This window comes from Dendrobates tinctorius, unplaced genomic scaffold, assembly GCF_039654945.1.
Source record: "Dendrobates tinctorius isolate UK_male_01 unplaced genomic scaffold, ASM3965494v1 ptg000434l, whole genome shotgun sequence".
NCBI classification, from domain to species: domain Eukaryota; kingdom Metazoa; phylum Chordata; class Amphibia; order Anura; family Dendrobatidae; genus Dendrobates; species Dendrobates tinctorius.
In genome coordinates this window covers 453,590-472,544 of record NW_027362097.1, presented here as the reverse complement: position 1 = coordinate 472,544, position 18,955 = coordinate 453,590, and the positions used below count along the sequence as shown (strand labels likewise).

Genomic DNA, 18,955 nt, shown 5'->3' with positions numbered 1-18,955 from the left:
CCTCAAATTCTGGGTGAGTGCCAAACACTATGCGGGTGCTTGGCCCGCTTAAAGGCTACCTTATGGCTTGCGGCCATGGTAGCATTATCTTCAATCCCCAGGGTTTGATTGACAGCTTCAATGAGGCTGTCCACTGTCTCCCGGCATCCCGGGGTATCTAGATCAAGTGGCTCGTCTGAGTCACGATCCAAACTCTGCCCGCTCCTGCTCGCTGGTGAAGGGGAGCGTGATGCTTAACTCCCCGATGCCGAGGCACCGGATAGGCCGGGAGACCTCGTACGGGTTCGTTTCCTTTGCCTCTGTCTGGCATGGGAGCGGCCCCTGCAGGCCAAAGGTTCCTGTGAGGTGGAGGACCCTTCCCAGATAAATGAGCCACTATCCTTGCCTCCCTTTGGGGCGTGAAGGGACTCGATCGCCTTTGTAAGGAAGGCCATAGACTGGGACAATGATAGCGCCCATTCCGGAGGATTCGGCTCTCTGGATTCAGTTGCCGAGGGGGGCTCCTGGGTGCGTTCGGAGTCGCAGGCCTCGCACACTTTGGCGCTCTGCGCTCGTGGAAACGGGGCCCTACAAGAAGCGCATGCAGCCTAGAGAAAAGTGTGTGTCTTCTCTTTCCCGGCCATATTGTGCCTGCCAACACAAAACCGTTTAGCACAGCTATAAAGTGGTGGTGCAACAAGTAGGATCCTAGTCCGTAATCATATGAATATAGAAACTTGGCACACACAGTATATATGATTTCCAGTGAAAAATCGTAGTTACTTACCGATAACGATATTTCTCTGATCCCACCCATGACGGCACCACGGAGAGTGAGGGATCCGCCCTCAGGGACAGGAAACCTACAGATGAAAAAGGCGGTACCTCTCTCCCACATCAGTTGGTTTACAGAGCATTACACAGAACTTTCAGCTGCAACTCAAATGGTTATAAAAAATCCAAAATTAATCAACTTAAGCTTAATAGAGGCACCGTGTGGCTAAGTACTAAGTTAACTAACTCACTCTAACGTGCACACCTGTGTGTGTGTGAAAGGGAGGGGATGTACGGGTGCTGTCATGGGATCAGAGAAATACCGTTATCGGTAAGTAACTACGATTTTCTCTTTCCCCCATGACGGCACCACGGAGAGAATTACAAAGATTGTACATCTAGGGAAGGACCACCGCCTCCAGAACCCTTTTACCAAAGGTGAGATCTGAAGAGGAGGTCAAGTCTAGACGGTAATGTTTGAAAAATGTAGAGGGGGAAGACCAAGTGGCAGCTCTACATATCTGATCTATTGAAGCGCCGGCCTTCTCTGCCCAGGATGATGCCACTGCCCTGGTTGAATGGGCCCTTATGTCCTCTGGGATGGCCGCCCCGCCGGAGGATTAGGATAAGGTGATGGCTTCTCTTATCCACCTCGCTAGTGTGGACTTCGATGCCTTCTGCCCCTTCCGAGGACCCTGAAAACAGACAAACAGAGCCCTATCCTTCCTAAATTCCCTTGTGGTTGTCAAATATTGGACCAGGCATCTTTTTACATCTAAAGTGTGTAACATCGCTTCTGTTTTGTTTTTGGGATCGGGACAAAAAGAGGGTAGGGAGATTTCCTGAGTCCTATGAAAGTGTGACGACACTTTGGGGAGATACGCTGGATCAGTTCTAAGAATTATCCTATCATCCAGGATTTGTGTGAAGGGTGAGTGGGCCGACAAAGCTTGTATGTCACTAACGCGGCGGGCAGAAGTTAAGGCCACTAGGATGGAGGTCTTAAGTGACAATATTTTTAAGGGAATTTCCGTTAGGGGTTCGAAGGGAGGTTTGGTTAGAGCATTTAACACTAGGTTTAGATCCCAGGATGGGGTGGTATGTAGAGAGATCGGTCTAGATCTACTTGAGGCTCTAATGAATCTCTTAACCAATCTATTTTTAGCTAGATCGTGGTTATACAAAGCTCCCAAGGCCGCCACCTGTACTTTTAAGGTGCTGGTAGCTAACCCCTTCTCCAACCCCCTTTGCAGGAATTCCAGAATTTTATCTACAGGGATTTCGCCTGTTGGGTCGGAGCCTGACACGGACATGAATTTTTTCCACACTTTGCCATATGCCTTGGTGGTTACTGGCTTTCTACTCTGTAGTAGCGTGGTTACCAAGTTTGATGAGAAGCCCCTGTTGCGTAGGAGCTCCCTCTCAAAAGCCAAAGCTGTCAGGTGTAGGTTTTTTATGTGTGGGTGATAAACTGGACCCTGGCATAACAGGTCTGGATTTTCTGGTAGGACCCAGGGGTCTGTCACGGACATTCTCAGCCAGGAAAACCATATTCTCCGTGGCCAGAAGGGCGCTATTACCACTACTGTTGCCTTGTCCTCCCGTATTTTCCTCAGTACTAAGGGAATGAGCGATATTGGGGGGAAGGCGTAGGCCAGATGATAATCCCAGGGTATCGTGAAAGCGTCTAGGGCTACTGGGCCCCCCCGGGGATCGATCGAGCAGAAGGTTTCCAGCTTCCGGTTCTGACTGTTCGCAAATAAGTCTAATTGTGGCCGGCCCCAGAGTTTCACGATTTGATTGAAGATTAACTGGCTTAGTTCCCACTCCCCCTGTTTTAGACGTGTCCTGCTTAAAAAGTCCGCCGTTTGATTTTCTGCACCTTTTATGTGGAGGGCTGTCAAGGATTGTAGATTGTGCTCTGCCAGTTGGAAGATGGATTTTGTTACCTCCATCAGAGGTCGAGATCTGGTGCCTCCCTGGTGGTTTAGGTATGCCACCACTACCTGGTTGTCTGAGAAGACTCTTGTGTGATGGGAACGAAGGGAGTCCAGAAAATGATTGAGAGCTAGTTTTACTGCCAGCAGCTCCCTCATATTTGAGGAAGCAGACTCTCTTCCCTGGTACCAGGCCCCCTGTGCCACTTGGTTGTCTAGATGTGCACCCCACCCCCAGGGGCTTGCGTCTGTGGTTAGGATCTTTGTTGCCGGCAATGTCCAAGGAACCCCCTTGACTAGGTTGGCTGGATTTGTCCACCACTTCAAGGAATGTTTTGTCTCTGGTGAGATGTTTAACTGCGTGTCTAAATTCCCATGTAGGGAAGTGTTTGCGTCTAGTATTTCCCATTGTAACTCCCGCATATAGCTCTGAGCCCACTGAACTGCTGGCATGCAGGCTGTCATGGATCCTAACAGTGACATCGCTTTTCTTAAAGGTAGTGTTTGGGGAGGTTATCATTTGGGATGTCATTTGTGTCATTTTTTGAACCTTTCTCTGTGGCAGATAACATTTCTGTTCGATTGAATTTAGTGTTATCCCCAAATACTCCTGCACCTGATCTGGTATGAGTTTGGACTTGGGCAAGTTTAGCATCCACCCTAGGCTCAGTAGGGCCCTCATCACTATGTCCAATTGTTGTTTGCAGTGTTGGGAGGTAACCCCTATTATTAAGAGATCATCCAGGTATGGGACTATCAGGATGTTTTGCTGTCTTATGTGGGCCATTACTTCCGACATTACCTTCGTAAATACCCTTGGAGCAATAGCTAGCCCGAAGGGGAGGGCTCTGAACTGATAGTGTTTCACCTCCCCCTGAATCGTCACTGCCACCCTGAGGTATTTCCTGTGGTCTCTGTGAATAGGCACATGATAATATGCGTCCCTCAGGTCTAATACGGCCATGAAGCAAGCTGGGGGAAGCATTTTTATACAAGATTTTATCGTCTCCATTTTGAAGTGCTGAATTTCTAGAAATTTGTTCAGCCTTTTGAGATTTATGATCACTCTGTACGAACCGTCTGGCTTTTTGCGAAGGAAAAAAGAGGGGAGTAGAAGCCTTTGCCCCTGTCTTGGTAGGGGACTTCTTCTAATACGTTTTTCTCCCTTAGGTTCGTTATTTCTTGTTGTAGAGCCAGCTGCTCTTGTGACGACCTTTGAGGGGTTATTATGAAAGAGTTGTTTGGAAGGGAGATGAATTTTAGCCTCAGGCCTTCCTTTATTATGTCCAGTATCCAACCACTTGCGGATATTTTCTCCCAGGCCTGGAGAAAGTATGATAATCTTCCTCCGACCCGGGGAGTACCTTCATTGTGGCTTCTTGTTGTCGGGGGGTTTGTTAAACATAAACCCCTTACTCTTATTCCTTCTGTCCTCCCAACTTTCTTTGTTCCCTTTTGGGGGTTTACGTCGCATAAACCTCTTGCTCCGAAAGGGTCGTTTGTATGCCTGGCTGGGGAGCCCGGGAAAGGATTTTTTCTTGTCCCCGGCCTTGTCTAAAATGTCGTCCATTGTTGGACCAAACAAGAATTCCCCCTCGCACGGGATTGCGCACAATTTGGTTTTTGTCTGCAAATCTCCCGGCCAGCACTTCAGCCATAAGGCGCGTCTTGCGGCATTTGAAAAGCCCGCCGTCCTGGCTGCCAGTCTGGTTGAGTCTACCGACGCATCTGCCAGAAACGCTGCTGCTCCCTTCATTACGGCAACTGACTTCTGTATTGTTTCTCTCGGGACTTTCTCCTTTATTTGAGAATCTAAATGGTCCAGCCATACCATCAGGGCCCGTGCTGTACATGTGGCTGCTATGGCTGGCTTTAGCCCCCCTCCTGCTGCTTCCCAAGCATTTTTTAAAAAGGTTTCAGCCTTCTTGTCCATTGGGTCCTTCAGGGTGCCCATGTCTTCGAAGGGCAGGGCAAACTTTTTTGAGGCCTTTGCAACCGCTACGTCTAACTTAGGAGCTTTGCTCCAAAAGGAGAAGGCTGGGTCGTCAAAGGGGTATTTCCTCTTTGGTGTTAGGAGGACTTTTTTGTCTGGCTTTTTCCACTCTCGCTTGATGAGGGAGTGGATTTTTTCATTAATCGGGAAAGCCCTCCGTTTCTTTTGCTCTAGCCCTCCGAACATTATGTCTTGGGCCGTTTTCTTGGGGCGTTCGTCTACCAGCCCCATAGTTGTCCTCACAGCCTTTACCAGGGCGTCCGTCTCCTCAATGGGAAAGCAGCTGCATCCCCCTTCTGATGATGATGAAGAGGATTGGGAGGATGAGGAGTCACTTGAGTCGGATAGCTCCTTTTCTGACTCACTGGTGCTCGACTCTGGGGATCTATGCCTGGACCGTCGTTTCTTTTTTGAGGACCTGACGACCTTAAGGGCGTCTTCAACCTGGGTTTTTATAAAAGTTCTGAGGTCTAGGGCAAACTCCGGGGATTCTTCCTGTATCGTCTGCTCTATGCAAGCCACACAGAGCTTTTTCTCCCATTTAGGGGGTAATTCCTCCGTACATATAGCACATACCACATGTTTAGCTTTGGTTGTGCATTTACGCCCCTGCAAGAGAAAAAATTAATGGTCTCAATTTAGCGGACAGCATTCACGGAGATCACTCACCCTCCCGTGGAACGAATGATACCGTCTCAGGCGTAGGGATTATTTCCACTGCTGCATCCACTTCTGGCTGCGCCGCCATGGTGGAGCTTTGGCTGCGCCGCGATCTCGTGTGACCGCTGCTGCTGCGCTGAGTCGCGCTGGCGCTGTTGGTGCTGTTCTTGCGTTCGCTGAGGTCCCTGCTTCGGGGACCGCCGCCATGTCTCCTTCTGTGGTTTCCCACTCATGGTGACCGCTTTCCCCTCTTTTCCCCTCTTTTTTAAACTCTTAGAGGAAAAAGAAATTTATTTTTTTTTCCCAGGGATCCCCGCGCTCCCGGAAGTACCGCGGCCCGCCAGAAGTCTCGCGCATGCGTACCGCGAGACTACCCAGCGGTGCACTGCGTGCCCTAAGGGAGCAGACATGGCGCGCGTGTGCGCGCGTCCCCCGGTGTACTGCACGTCCCGCCAGCCTCCCGGCGCTGCACACCTGGCTCCAGTGGCTGCCGCCGCCCCGCTGTGTGCCGCAGAGGCCCGCCCGGTCCGTGGCTCTCGATGGGCCCCCACCTCCGCCCCGGTATGGCAGGCTCTGCCGTATGGTCCTCGGTGACCGCCGCCACCTGCCCGGCCCCTTATCAGATCGGCTGGGCTCTCCAGTAGTGACCGCCGTCACTAACTGCAGGAGGCCCCCTTTTTTTTTTTTCCCCTTCCCCTTTTTCCTGGGATCGGCAGGCTTCCAAGAGTCTTCACTGCCTTTCCCCACTCACCCTCAAGGCCCGCCGACCCCGATGGTGGTGCTTCGGGGGGGGGAGCCTGTTCAAGGCCTCGATCCAGCCGAGGCAGGGCGCCCCGCTGCCTTATTGCCGGACTGGATCGGTCCCCGGATCCTGCGACGACTCCAGGTACGTGCTGTAGGTTCCCCAACTGGTGTGGGAGAGAGGTACTGCCTTTTTCATCTGTAGTTTTCCTGTCCCTGAGGGCGGATCCCTCCCTCTCTGTGGTGCCGTCATGGGGGAAAGAGAAAAGTGATCACTTTTTCACTGGAAATCATATATACTGTGTGTGCCAAGTTTCTACATTCATATTGTGCCTGCCAGGCGTTTTATATGTCAAAAAAATTTTTTTTCTCTGCTTCAATGCGAGGGAGGGGAGGCCCCTTGATGTTTTAGCGGTCTCCGCAGCGAAGCTGCACTCATCTGACCTGTGTCCCCCGACTGCGCGCCGCAGCCACGACCTCCTGCACCTCCGTGGGGCAAGCCGACCTCTTTCCTGGTCGCGGCCTACCCCGCACTGAAGCAGGGGCCTGGATTTATCCGGCGCCCGCCCAGGCTCCAAGGGGCGGGCCGCCGGAAGTGACGCCGCGCGCCGAGGGCGGTACTTCTGCCGCGGCCTAACACTGGCCAAAAACTGGGGCTAAATTTTTCTCCACCACCAGGCGACGCAGCGGTGATGATGGCAAAAAACGCCGCTACTCTTCCTACTATGGGCACGAGGAGAGCCTTAGGGGGACGCACACCGCTGCCTGCCGCTGCTGCCCAGGAGCCCCCCGCACGCCCGTACCTTAAATGCGGCTGCTTCACTCCAGGTAGGCCCTTCAGGGCGAACAACAAACCAGGGAGCGGGGGGTGGTGTGGGGATCGTGGTCGGTGCAGGCACCCTAACTCCGTCCAGCTTCAGCCGAGGAGAGGGACCGTCCGCCTCCTTGCAGCACCTTCGTCTTGCGTTGGTGGAACAGTGGGGGGCAGCTCGGACCGTCTTGTGCCTCTGAAAAGCCCATGGTTTCTCTACCTAGGGGTGGTCAGGGCTAGGTCCGGCATCATGTCCCATGTCGCGGGAAAGGATACGTGGAGGGACACTCGCACGTGCTCGCCCGTTGTTGGTTTGGGGAAATTGGACCCTTTCAATAGGATCCGTTGCCCCTGTCTCATCTTCTTAGAAAAAATAAAGAAAAGAAAAAAACAAACTAAAATAAAAAATTCTGGGGAAATTGCCCAGATTTGTCCCACGGTGCGGGAAAGGATACGTGGAGACGATACTCGACACGTGCTCGCCCGTTGATGGTTTGGGGAAATCGAACCCTTTCAATAGGATCCGTTGCCCCTGTCTAATCTTCATGGACAAAAAGTCTGGAGAAAAAAGACCAGACGTGTGCCTCCACAGACACTAAGCAAAAAACTGGCTTCCGTCCGCAATGGGGGCGTGGGTGTATACGGCGGGGGAGGAGCTAACCTTGTGTTGTTTGCCTAGTGTCAGCCTCCAGATGGCGGTAGCATACACCCACAGTACCTGTGTCCCTCAATGAGGCGAAGGAGGAAAAAAGGATCAGGCAATGAAATACAACAGGCGAATCCTTCTCTCCCCTGACATCATCTATCGGGGGAGAGCTAATAGGACCCCATACACAATAGACTGTTTCCCTATCCTGCCAATATTCATGGCTTTGGCTGACTTTTATCTAATGTCTATGGGGGCCCTAAGACTAGCTTTTGGCCGAACGCACGTATGGCCGACAGCTATCCCTCCCAGCTCCTCCATACATGGGAACACTCGGCCGAGCACTCGTTGTCAATGGTCAGCAGATCCCACTGAATTCGACAGGTTTGACCAATTTTGACCTGATGTGTACAGGGGCCTTAGTTCTGCAGAAAGGCTGATTAAAATATATTATAACAGAATCCACTCCATAGACAGGTAATTCTGGGCCACTGACCTCAATATACAGTGTTATTATGTGTTGAGGTGATAAACATTCTCCAAATGTAACTGATAAGTAATTGCTTCCACGGTGTGATCATTGCAAAGTGTCCAACGCATTGATAAGCTGTTGTACAAGTGTCGGGGTTATTCTCGGTCAAATGCTCAACTAACCGGCAAAAAATACAACTTTTTATGCTTCCAAACCCAAATACAGACTCGATGTGTAAAGCATGTGTGGTCTAAGTACGCCATGCGTCATGGGATTCTAGAGTGCACCTCTGGCTTCCAAGCTGCAAAATTTAGGAGACAATTAAATGTTAAAGTCAACAAATTTACATAATTTTTTAAGAAATGTTTTAGGAACATGATTTTCCTTTGCGTGTCTCCACTCTGAAGCTGCTCGCTCGGTACATTTCCAGGTGCAGCCACAGAGACAGGGAGAAGCCCAGGTCGAGAGAACGCGCGCACGGCCAGGATCAGGCAGTGTCAGTGAGCATGCGCAGGCACACGGACTGAGTTCAGGCAGCGCTCACTCTCTGCAAGCGAGCAGTGCCAATCTGAAGAGGTGGTCCTCAAAAAGAACATTGAGATGCGTAATGGTGCACTGAGCGTATTGCCAAACCAACAATGCCCCCTATTTTGGATTTGAAAAGTTATTTTCTCAAGAACTGAACCACTAAAATGTACAGTGCTAGTATAATTTTTATAGACGCTAGGTCCTTTACATCACTAAACAGCTGATTTAATAGGTTTTTTGGGGGTGATAGACTCCCTTCCGCCACTAAAATAATAATAATTAAAAAAATAAAAGATACAAGTTCTACATCGCCGTAATAGAAATTTCTTGACAAATCATTTTTCTAGGTGATTTTTACCGTACTATGAATGCAGTAAAAGAGAGTCCTAAAAAACAAAGTTGGAATCGTGCTTCACTATTTTTGTGTCACTGCTTGAAGAAGCCTTTGTGAGCAGCGGCGATACCCGTGGGGTGTTCTTCCCTAATACCTTCCTGCCTCCTATGTTCTCCTCACAGAGTACACGTTACATGCTTTTCTTGCAGCTTTCTAGCGTTTCTTACATTTGGCCAGGATACGATTCACCTATTTTACCTGTGTTTCTATTCCTCTATTGTCTACATTGTTGGGGTGCAGACATTTTTTGTTGATACGCCTTGACTTCAGTCCTTCGACTTGTCTTCAGGCCCTTTTTAATTGTCTTTAGAATACGATCTGTCCTTACGTTATTTATGATTAATCAAATTAATTTATTTTATGGCTAAAGCTACTTTGTGTCCCTTTCTTCTTCTTATTTTTTTTTTTTGCTGGTTATATACACTCTTTTCTTTCTCGATACTTTTTCTTAGTGGTGTGTAGTAATTCAGATTAAAGGGGTTGTTCCCTTTCAGACAATGTTCTACCCCGGCTGCAGTGTGTTTAAACATAACAATCCGCGCTTGGCACACCTTCTCTGGGTTCAGTGGCGAGCCTCTGTCGCTGCTCCCAGTGTATGGCATTGACTGACTCCATTTTGACAGGATGGCAGCCAATTAGTGAGCTCTATCTACACGGGCAAAGCCGCTGAGCTCGCTGACTGGCTATAGTGCCGCAGCCATTGCCAGACAGCAGGAGCGGTGGTGGAGACTCGACGGTGGAATCAGTGTAGATTTATGTTGTAATATATCACAGCCGGGGCAGAATACTATCTGAAAGAGAACAACCTCTTTAAGTCATTGTGGCACCTGCCTACTTTCTGGGTCTGAAAATGATTTAATATTTGAGATGGGGCGCCACAAACCGCAGATCGCTGTCGGCTGAACGATGGTACGTCCGATCTCTCCCAACTCCTCCATACACAGGAGTGAGGCGAGTTTCTGTGTTCTCTATGAGAGATTCTCTGGGGGCGACTTATCTCACAAAGAACAAAAGGATCGGCGGTCCAAAATCAGACCTACTGGACCAGATCCTTATCTGTCAGGGAAGAGTCGGTAGGCCCCATACATATTATACTGCCAGCTGAGCTCGTCGACATCAGCGAGTTTGGCCGGAGTTATGTGTATGACAGCTAAAACACTCACACCCTACCAAGACCAATGTTAGTCGTGAGGTCAGGACAGATGCATAAGATGTCGCTTTGGTCAATGTGACATTACTTGGAAGGGATGAAGAAAAACAGCTTTCTCCGTGTTCCAGAAATGATCTTTGCCATATAACTTACCTTTGTATGGTATTACACAACAAAAGCATTGCTGATAAGCCGGCACAGATGCTAAAAAGCACAACTGGTTGTATCCCAGTAAGTGACCTGCAGTAACCCCAGCAGGAGACGTCTACTAGTGACACTCACATACCTGATCCTTCACAGCGCGCGTGGCATCAACCTCCCTTTCTGCATACTGGGCGTCTTTCGTTGGGTCCTTCAAATCTTTGGAGTCATTTTTATTCTAATAAAAGAGAGCAAGAACATATTTTACATTTTGGAACTAATTAACCCCTTCCCAAGTAGAGGCAATTCTCCATTTTTCTGTTTTTTTCCTCCCCTTTTTCCCATCAAGAGCCATAACTTTTTTTTTCATCTTTCCATAGATGTCGTAGGGCTTGTTTTCTTGTGATTATGAATGACATCGTTCATTTTACCATATTGTACTGTAAAATGGTGGAAAATAAATCCAAGTGTGGTGAAATAAAATAAACTTCAGAAACTTGTAAAAAAAACAAAAAACAAAAAAAACACAACGTTTTGGTTTGTATTAGCATTTTCTGAGACCTATAATGTTTTCTCTTTTTTTCCGTTGATAGAGATGTGAGGACTTATTTTTATTACATGGTGAGATGAGGTTTTTATTGGCAGCATTTCTTGATCACTTTTTATTGCATTTTTTGGGGAGGTGGGAAAATGAAAAATAACTATCGCTGTGTTTTTACTATTTGGGTAAAAATAATTTAATATTTTGATAGAAAAATTAAAAAATAATTGTTAAAGGGGGTAACCTGATTCTGCTGACATCTATATTGGCAGGTGAGTGGGGCCAGTGACGTCTAATGAATAGTATAGGCGAGTCCTATCTGCATCTCATGCATGTGAGCTAGTGGATATCTGCAGGTGTGGCATCACTGACCTGATAGGGGAGCAAGCAAAGCCCAGCGATCCAGAGATCAGGACTCCAGAACCCAGGAATCCAGATCTGCAGAGCCCCAGCTATTCCGAAATCAGGGCTCTGGAACCCTAGAAGTCGGACCTGTAGAGCTCCAGCTATCCCGAAATCAGGGCTCTGGAACCCACGAATTCGGATCTGCAGAGCCCCAGCTATCCCGAGATCAGGGCTCTGGCACTCAGGAATTCGGCTCTGCAACGCCCCAGCGATCCCGAGATCAGGGCTCTGGAACCCAGGCATTTGGATCTGCAGATCCCCAGCGATCCTGAGATCAGGGCACTGGAACCCAGGAATTCTGCTCTGCAGAGCCCCAATGATCCCGAAATCAGGGCTCTGGAACCCAGGAATTTGGATCTGCAGAGCCCCAGCGATCCTGAGATCAGGGCACTGGAACCCAGGAATTCTGCTCTGCAGAGCCCCAATGATCCCTAGATCAGGGCTCTGGAACCCAGGAATCCAAATCTGCAAAGATCCCAATATCAGGGCTCTGGACTCCAGGAATCTGGCTCTGCAGAGCACTAACAATCCCGAGATCAGGGCTCTGGAGCCCAAGAATCCGGATCTGCAGAGCTCCAGCAATCCAGAGATCAGGGCACTGGAACCCGGGAATTCAGCTCTGCAGAGCCCCAATGATCCCGAGATCAGTGCTCTGGAACCCAGGAATCTGGATTTGCAGAGATCCCAATATCAGGGCTCTGGAACCCAGGAATCTGGCTCTGCAGAGCACCAGCAATGACGAGATCAGGGCTCTGGAACCCAGGAATCTGGATCTGCTGAGCCCCAATGATCCAGATATCAGGGCTCTGGAACCCAGGAATCCGACTCTGCAAAACCGCGTAAAGAACGAAGGTGAGATGAGCATGCTCGACCTCCACTCATTCCACTCCACTCCCATGGTCTATGGGATGTTGGAAATAGCCAAGTGTCATACTCTGCTTTCTCAGGCTCTGTGTGTTTGTATCGTAATACCCCCTATATACTTTACATATATAGGCTGACCATTCAGCTGTACACAGGAGCGCTCGTTCTGCTAAACGGTCCTGTGTTCTGTATGAGAAAGCCACTGCCAGACATCTCTGGCGGCAGTTTATCTCGAGAGAACAAAATGATTGGTAGTCTGAAATCGGACATGCCAAATCCATGTCTCCCTGACATCTGTTGGGATGATTAGACTGTTGGCTGAACTCATCGATATCGGAGTGTTTAGTCTACGTTAGTCTAAGGTGTATGGGGGTCTTAAGACATATAAATGAATTTTCTAATTTACCTGAATGTAATAATAATCTGCTTTTTATGTCAAATCCACTATGCAGTACAGGTAACTCTGGGTCATTGACCTCTATATACAGAGTCTTATCACATATGTGGATGATAAACCCTCTGCAAAAGTTACTGATAAGTTATTGCTTCTATTACGCTCTTTATGGTGCGGTTGGTAGGTCTGATGACAATTAAAGGTAGGGCATATCGCTTGGGTTGTGCTCTGCATTCAGGGAATTGTGTTGTAGGTAAGTAATCATTTTGGCTGTCACTGCTTACAATTAATTTGTATATTACATCCCAAATAAGCCCCTGTTCACCTGTCCGATGGGACATTCTGTTTTGGGACCAGTATCAGTTCTGCACACGGAAGTAGAGGTGCTACATTATTACGGGGTCCGACTGGGTTCTTTTTTTTTTAGAACAGGAAAAAAAAAAAGACCAGCATGCAGAACTTTTTCTTCCTATCTATAAAATGGACATCAAGTTAACCCCCATAATAATCTGTGGGATCCTCTATTTCTGATTGCAGAACTGATGCACAGAATCACTAATTCTGTCTCTCTGGTCCTAAAACAGAGTAGACAACCAAAAAGTCCCAAAGGACATGCGAGCACAAACCATATCGCAATTATTCCCAAGCATTTACTATAGGTCAGTGTTGCTCTGCTGAAATATCACCAGCAGCAGAGTTCGGACGCTGTACGAGTAAGCCTTGAAATAGACACGGTGACCTGACGTTTATTGCGGTGCACAATTAGGCCCAGAATAAATCTAATTACTTTCATTACAGTGTAAAGCTGTAATCAGATTGGTAATCTGTCCACACAAGTGAACGCTCTGCTGCTTCATTATAAGGCTTTTTCTCATCCGCAGCCCATCACCTGGATGGAAAAAGATGGATTTTTGGTTCTTACCGTAAAATCTCTTTCTTGGAGCCTTCATTGGGGGACACAGAATACCATGGGTGTATGCTGCTGCTGCTAGGAGGCTGACACTATGCAAAAACAATAAAATTAGCTCCTCCCCGGCAGTATACACCCACCGACAGGCACCAAGCACCTCAGTTGGTGAAAAAGCAGTAGGAGAAGCAACGAGAAAAAACTCGAACCATATGTACCAACCCAACAGGGGACTCTAAGACCCAACACGGTACAACTGAAACAGGGAGGGTGCTGTGTCCCCCAATGAAGGCTCCAAGAAAGAGATTTTACGTTAAGAACCAAAAATCCATCTTTCTTTATCGCCTTATTGGGGGACACAGAATACCATGGGACGTCCCAAAGCAGTCCCAAGGGTGGGAACAGCAAAAAGGAACGAAAGTAACCGAAAGGCTCAGGTCGGCCGGTGAGCCACCGCCGCCTGCAGAACCTTCCTACCAACCACAGCATCAGACGAGGCCTGGGTATGAACCCTGTAGAACCTCGTGAAGGTGTGCAAAGATGACCAGGTTGCAGCCTTGCAAATTTGCATGGCCGAGGCCTGGTGACGAGCAGCCCACGAAGCCGCCACAGCCCGGGTGGAATGAGCTCTTACTCCCGGAGGGGGCCGCTTTTCCTGAAGACGATACGCTTCCAGAATGGTAGAACGAATCCAGCGAGCGATCGTGGATTTGGAAGCCGGAAGGCCCTTCTGGCGACCTTCAGAGATGATTAGCAAGGAATCGGACAGACGGAAGGAAGCGGTCCTGGCAAGATAGACACGCAGGGCTCTAACTACGTCCAGTTTGTGGAGAGACTTCTCAAGAGGATGAGATGGAGCCGGACAAAAAGAAGGAAGGACGATATCCTCATTGATATGGAAAGCGGAAACCACCTTTGGAAGAAAAGAAGGAACGGGCCTGAGGACGGCTTTGTCCTGATGGAGAATGAGGTAAGGGGAACGACATGACAAGGCCGCCAATTCAGAAACTCTTCTGATGGAGGAAATGGCGATCAAAAAGGTGACCTTCCAAGAGAGAAGGGACAAAGGAATGTCCTGGAGAGGCTCGAACGGCGCCTTCTGGAGCGCGCTAAGAACGAGGTTGAGATCCCACGGGTCTATTGGCGAATGATGAGGGGGAGCCACGTGGGAAACCCCTTGTAGAAAGGTCTTGACCTGTGGTAGAGAAGCTAGCTCTCTTTGGAAGAGGATAGAGAGAGCGGAAACCTGGCCCTTGAGCGTACTGAGGGACAGACCCGCGTCTAACCCAGCTTGAAGAAACCCTAGGATAGACGGGATAGAAAACGACATTGGGAAGACTCTTCTATCATCGCACCAACGGAAAAAAGCCTTCCAGTACCTATAGTAAATGCGGGAAGAGGCTGGTTTCCTGGCTCTGATCATAGTTTGAATAACCTGACTGGACAGACCTGATTCCTTTAGAATTGCGGTCTCAATGGCCATGCCGTCAAACTCAGAGACTGAGAATTCTCGTGGTAAAGGGGGCCTTGCGAGAGAAGGTCTGGACGGTCCGGAAGCCTCCAGGGAACGTCCGCGAGCATGTTGACCAGTTCCGCGTACCAAGGCCGTCTTGGCCAATCTGGAGCAACTAGAATCACTGGTACGCCTTCCGATTTTATCTTTTTGACCACCCGAGGGATCAATGCCAGAGGCGGGAACAGATACGGAAGTTGAAACTGGGACCACGGAGTCACCAGTGCGTCGCATGCGACGGCTAGAGGGTCCCTGGACCTGGCTACGAACTGCGGCACCTTGTGGTTCATCCGAGATGCCATGAGATCGATATCCGGGGTGCCCCAACGGTCGCATATCTGAGAGAAAACCGCGGGGTGCAGGGACCATTCGCCAGACGCTAGGCCCTGGCGACTCAGAAAGTCGGCTGCCCAATTTTCCACCCCTGGAATATGGACGGCGGAGATTGTCGGAACGTAACGTTCTGCCCAGCGGAATATCTTGGCCACTTCTGACATTACCTGTTTGCTGCGCGTACCCCCCTGATGGTTTATGTACGCCACGGCCGTGGCGTTGTCCGACTGAATGCGGACCGGCTTGCCGGAAAGGAGGGGCTGCCAGTGAAGAAGGGCCAGGAAAATCGCCCTGATCTCCAAAAGATTGATTGGAAGGAGAGACTCCTGTGGCTTCCAGCGTCCTTGGGCCGCTTTCTGATGGAACACGGCTCCCCATCCTAGAAGGCTCGCATCGGTGGTGATGATTTGCCACTGAGGCGGAAGGAAGGACCTCCCTTGGAGAACTGACGCTGGCCGTAGCCACCAAGTGAGAGACTGCCTCACTCTGAGAGGAAGCCGAATAGGACGGTCCAAGGACATCGTGGTCTTGTCCCAGGCTGAAAGCAGAGACAGCTGGAGAGGGCGAAGGTGATACTGCGCAAAGGGCACTGCCTCCATGGAGGCCACCATCTTCCCCAGGACCTTCATGCCGAACCGAATGGGAATGGGAGCAGGCCTCTTGAGAGTTTTGATGCACTTGGACAGAGTTGTAAATTTTTCCTTTGGAAGAAAAACACGGGCTAGCTCCGTGTCGAATTCCATACCCAGAAAGGTCAGACGCTGGGTGGGGACCAGAATGGACTTCTCCTTGTTGACTAGCCAACCTAGGCGGCTGAGAGTGTCCAGGGTTATCTGAAGGCTCCGGAGACAGTCCTGGCGAGACGAACCCTTGATCAAAAGATCGTCCAGATAAGGGATGATGAGGATCCCTCTGGAGCGAAGGATGGCCATCACAGTCGCCATCACCTTCGTGAAAACCCGGGGCGCTGAAGCCAGGCCGAAAGGAAGAGCTGTGAACTGAAAGTGGTCTCCCTGAAACGCAAATCGAAGATACTTCTGATGTTGCACACATATTGGAATGTGGAGATAGGCATCCCGAATGTCCACCGAGCAGAGAAATTCCCCGGGCTCCATGGAAGTAATCACCGACCGAAGAGACTCCATCCTGAAATGAAGAATCTTCACGTGGCGATTGAGCAATTTGAGGTCCAGAATAGGACGAAGAGAGCCGTCTTTCTTCGGGACTACAAAGAGATTGGAGTAGAACCCGGAAAACCGTTCATCTGAGGGAACGGGAACAATGACTCCGGCGGAAAGAAGGGAGGAAATGGCCTGCAGAAAACCCGGAATCTTGGCCCGCTGTCGCGGAGGCCGAGACCGGAAAAACCGCCTGTTCGGGAGTGAAGCAAATTCGATTTTGTAACCGGATGCGACGAGTTCTCTGACCCAAGCGTCGTCTACAACGGACAGCCAAGCATCCGAGAAAAAGGAAAGTCTGCCGCCCACCCTGGAAGAAATTCCAGGTGGGGGTGACCCGTCACTTAGACGAAAATCTGCCGGAATTGGCTCCTGCAGATCTGGAATATTGTCCTCTAGATCTCCAGCGAGGAGCGGGTTTGTAGGAAGGTTTCCTCTGATCCCGCTCCCTGGTGGCAGGCGGCCGATCCTGTTGAGTGGCTCTCTCCGTGGCAGAGAAGGGACGAAAAGGCCTGAATGGTCGAAACCCCCTTCTGTTGAAGGGACGTTTTGGTCGAGACTGGGGAAGCGAAGTACTTTTGCCTCCAGTGGCATCGGAAATTATCTGATCCAGCTTTGCTCCAAAGAGCCTAGAGCCATGGAATGGCAGATTGGTAAGCGACTTTTTCGAAGTAGTGTCCGCATTCCATGACTTTAGCCAAAGGACTCGGCGTACAGCTACTATGTTGCTGTTAGCCCTTGCTACGCAGCCGGCCGCGTCTAAGGAGGCGGCCAAAAGGTATTTTCCCGCCCGGTTAATCTGATCTGCAAGATCTGCCAATTCGTCTTGAGGAGCTGACGCTAAGATGCCTCTGCGAAGGATTTTTGCCCAAGCGGAAATGACCTTCGCCACCCAGGCGGATGCGAAAATAGGGCAGAGAGAGGCGCCAGATGCCTCAAAGATAGACTTAGCCAGAGATTCAATCTGCCTGTCAGTAGGATCTTTGAGCGACGCCCCGTCTGGCAGAGAGAGCACCGTTTTAGAGGCTATCCGGGATACTGGAGGATCTACCTCTGGAGCCTTGGACCACTTTGAGAGCAGTTCTGCGTCAAAGGGGTACAGAACGTCCAAATACTTGCGGCCTGAGAAACGTTGTTCAGGGCGCTCCCAGTGTTTGGCTAAGGTAGTATTGAAATCGTTGTGATTGGGAAAGGTTCGGGACGGAGGTCTGGCTCGTCTAAGGACAACCGAGCTTTCCTGAGCTGGAGCCTCATCCTGTTTAAGTTTTAGTGTTTGGAAGATAGCTGCAAGAAGACTATCGACCATGTCCCGCGTTTTAGAAACGCTGTTCCCCTCAGAGCTAGCTTCCGAATGAGAATCATCGCCTGACTGAAGGCTGTCATCTGAGGAAGGAGAAGGAGGCCTGGGAGCGGAAGGGCCCTGCGAGCTCGAGGACGAAGTGGACAGAGCCCGCTTCCTAGAAGACCTTCCCCGTCTGTCTCTCTGAAGGTCGTGGTCAGGTGCGGACGACTCACCCCGAGAGGTGGTCGGGGCAGAGGTGGCTGAGGATAGCTGAGGTAATCGTTCTAAAACCTGGACCAGCGACTGTGATACTTTTGTCAAGTCAGAAACAGACTGTGACATTGTAACGGCCCACTCCGGGGGGAGAGAGGAGGGAAGAGCGCCCTCCGCCCGGGACTCTGTGCGCTCCTGAGATGCTGACATATTGGAAGGACTGCAGGGGGGGCAGAATGGAGACGACTGACCCGATGCCCACTTCTTTTTACAGCGCGCACAGGCGTAATAGATAGTGGTGGGCCTGAAGCAGAGATCCCCTGAAGGGTTGGGCATAAGTAGACTGCACTGAATGGCCGCAGGATTTAAGGAATAACTGCCGAGGAGAGCTAATCTTTGCCTCAGAGCAGAGCCTACCGAGATTCTGTGAGCAGCAGAAAACGCTGAAGTGTCCCCCAAACAGCGCAGGAAGGAGTGAAACAACCAGGAAATCCTTGTGCTGGAGGCTGGGGGCGGAGCTTAGCGGCCACTCCATGACTGGTTAACAGCGAAGGAGAGGGCATGGCCGAAGGAGAAGGCTGGCATATCAAACGAAAAGGAGCCCTGTGATGGGCTAGTAAAGGCGCGCTGAAAAGAGCGCGCTCAGGAAGGGAGGAGGGAGCACAGCGATGAGGAGACTGTGAGGGAAAGTGAAAGTGAAGACGCCGCAGCCCCATGCCAGCGCCGACATAACGGAGCTGATCTGACAGTGGCCCTGGGAAGTCTGCCTCCCCTGCTTGTGACGCTGTGTGGTGAGTGGAGGAATCCCCAGTGTCTCCCTGGGAGTGAGAAACAAGCGGCGTGAGCGCGCGGCAGGCAGAGAGGGCGGGAAATTCAAAAATTGTGGACCTGAAATCACAAAGGTACAACTTCTGCCATTCACTGAGGTTATGCGGGGCCGGAGGGAACGTACAGGCACTTACCTGACGTCCCTGAAGAGGATGACCACAGGGGCCCACGGGGAAACGGCAGGCCGCTGGGGGGAAGGGAGTCCTCTGTACCCGCATCCTGCAGAAGACGGCTTAAAACACCTGCGATCGCCGTCTTCCTCTCAGCCCTG

The 18,955-nt window shown here is 50.3% G+C and overlaps 1 protein-coding gene across 5 annotated transcripts in view; it reads right to left on the bottom strand.

The window, feature by feature from the left end:
* The window catches only part of DYNC2LI1 (dynein cytoplasmic 2 light intermediate chain 1), a 65,734-nt gene that overhangs the window by 9,054 nt on the left and 37,725 nt on the right, over window positions 1-18,955 (bottom strand). For all 5 annotated transcript variants that reach the window (XM_073564205.1, XM_073564204.1, XM_073564208.1 and 2 more), the window contains exon 12: window positions 10,372-10,464. In XM_073564205.1, the coding sequence (XP_073420306.1) occupies window positions 10,372-10,464 (93 nt within the window). The remainder of the gene's footprint in view (window positions 1-10,371; window positions 10,465-18,955) is intronic.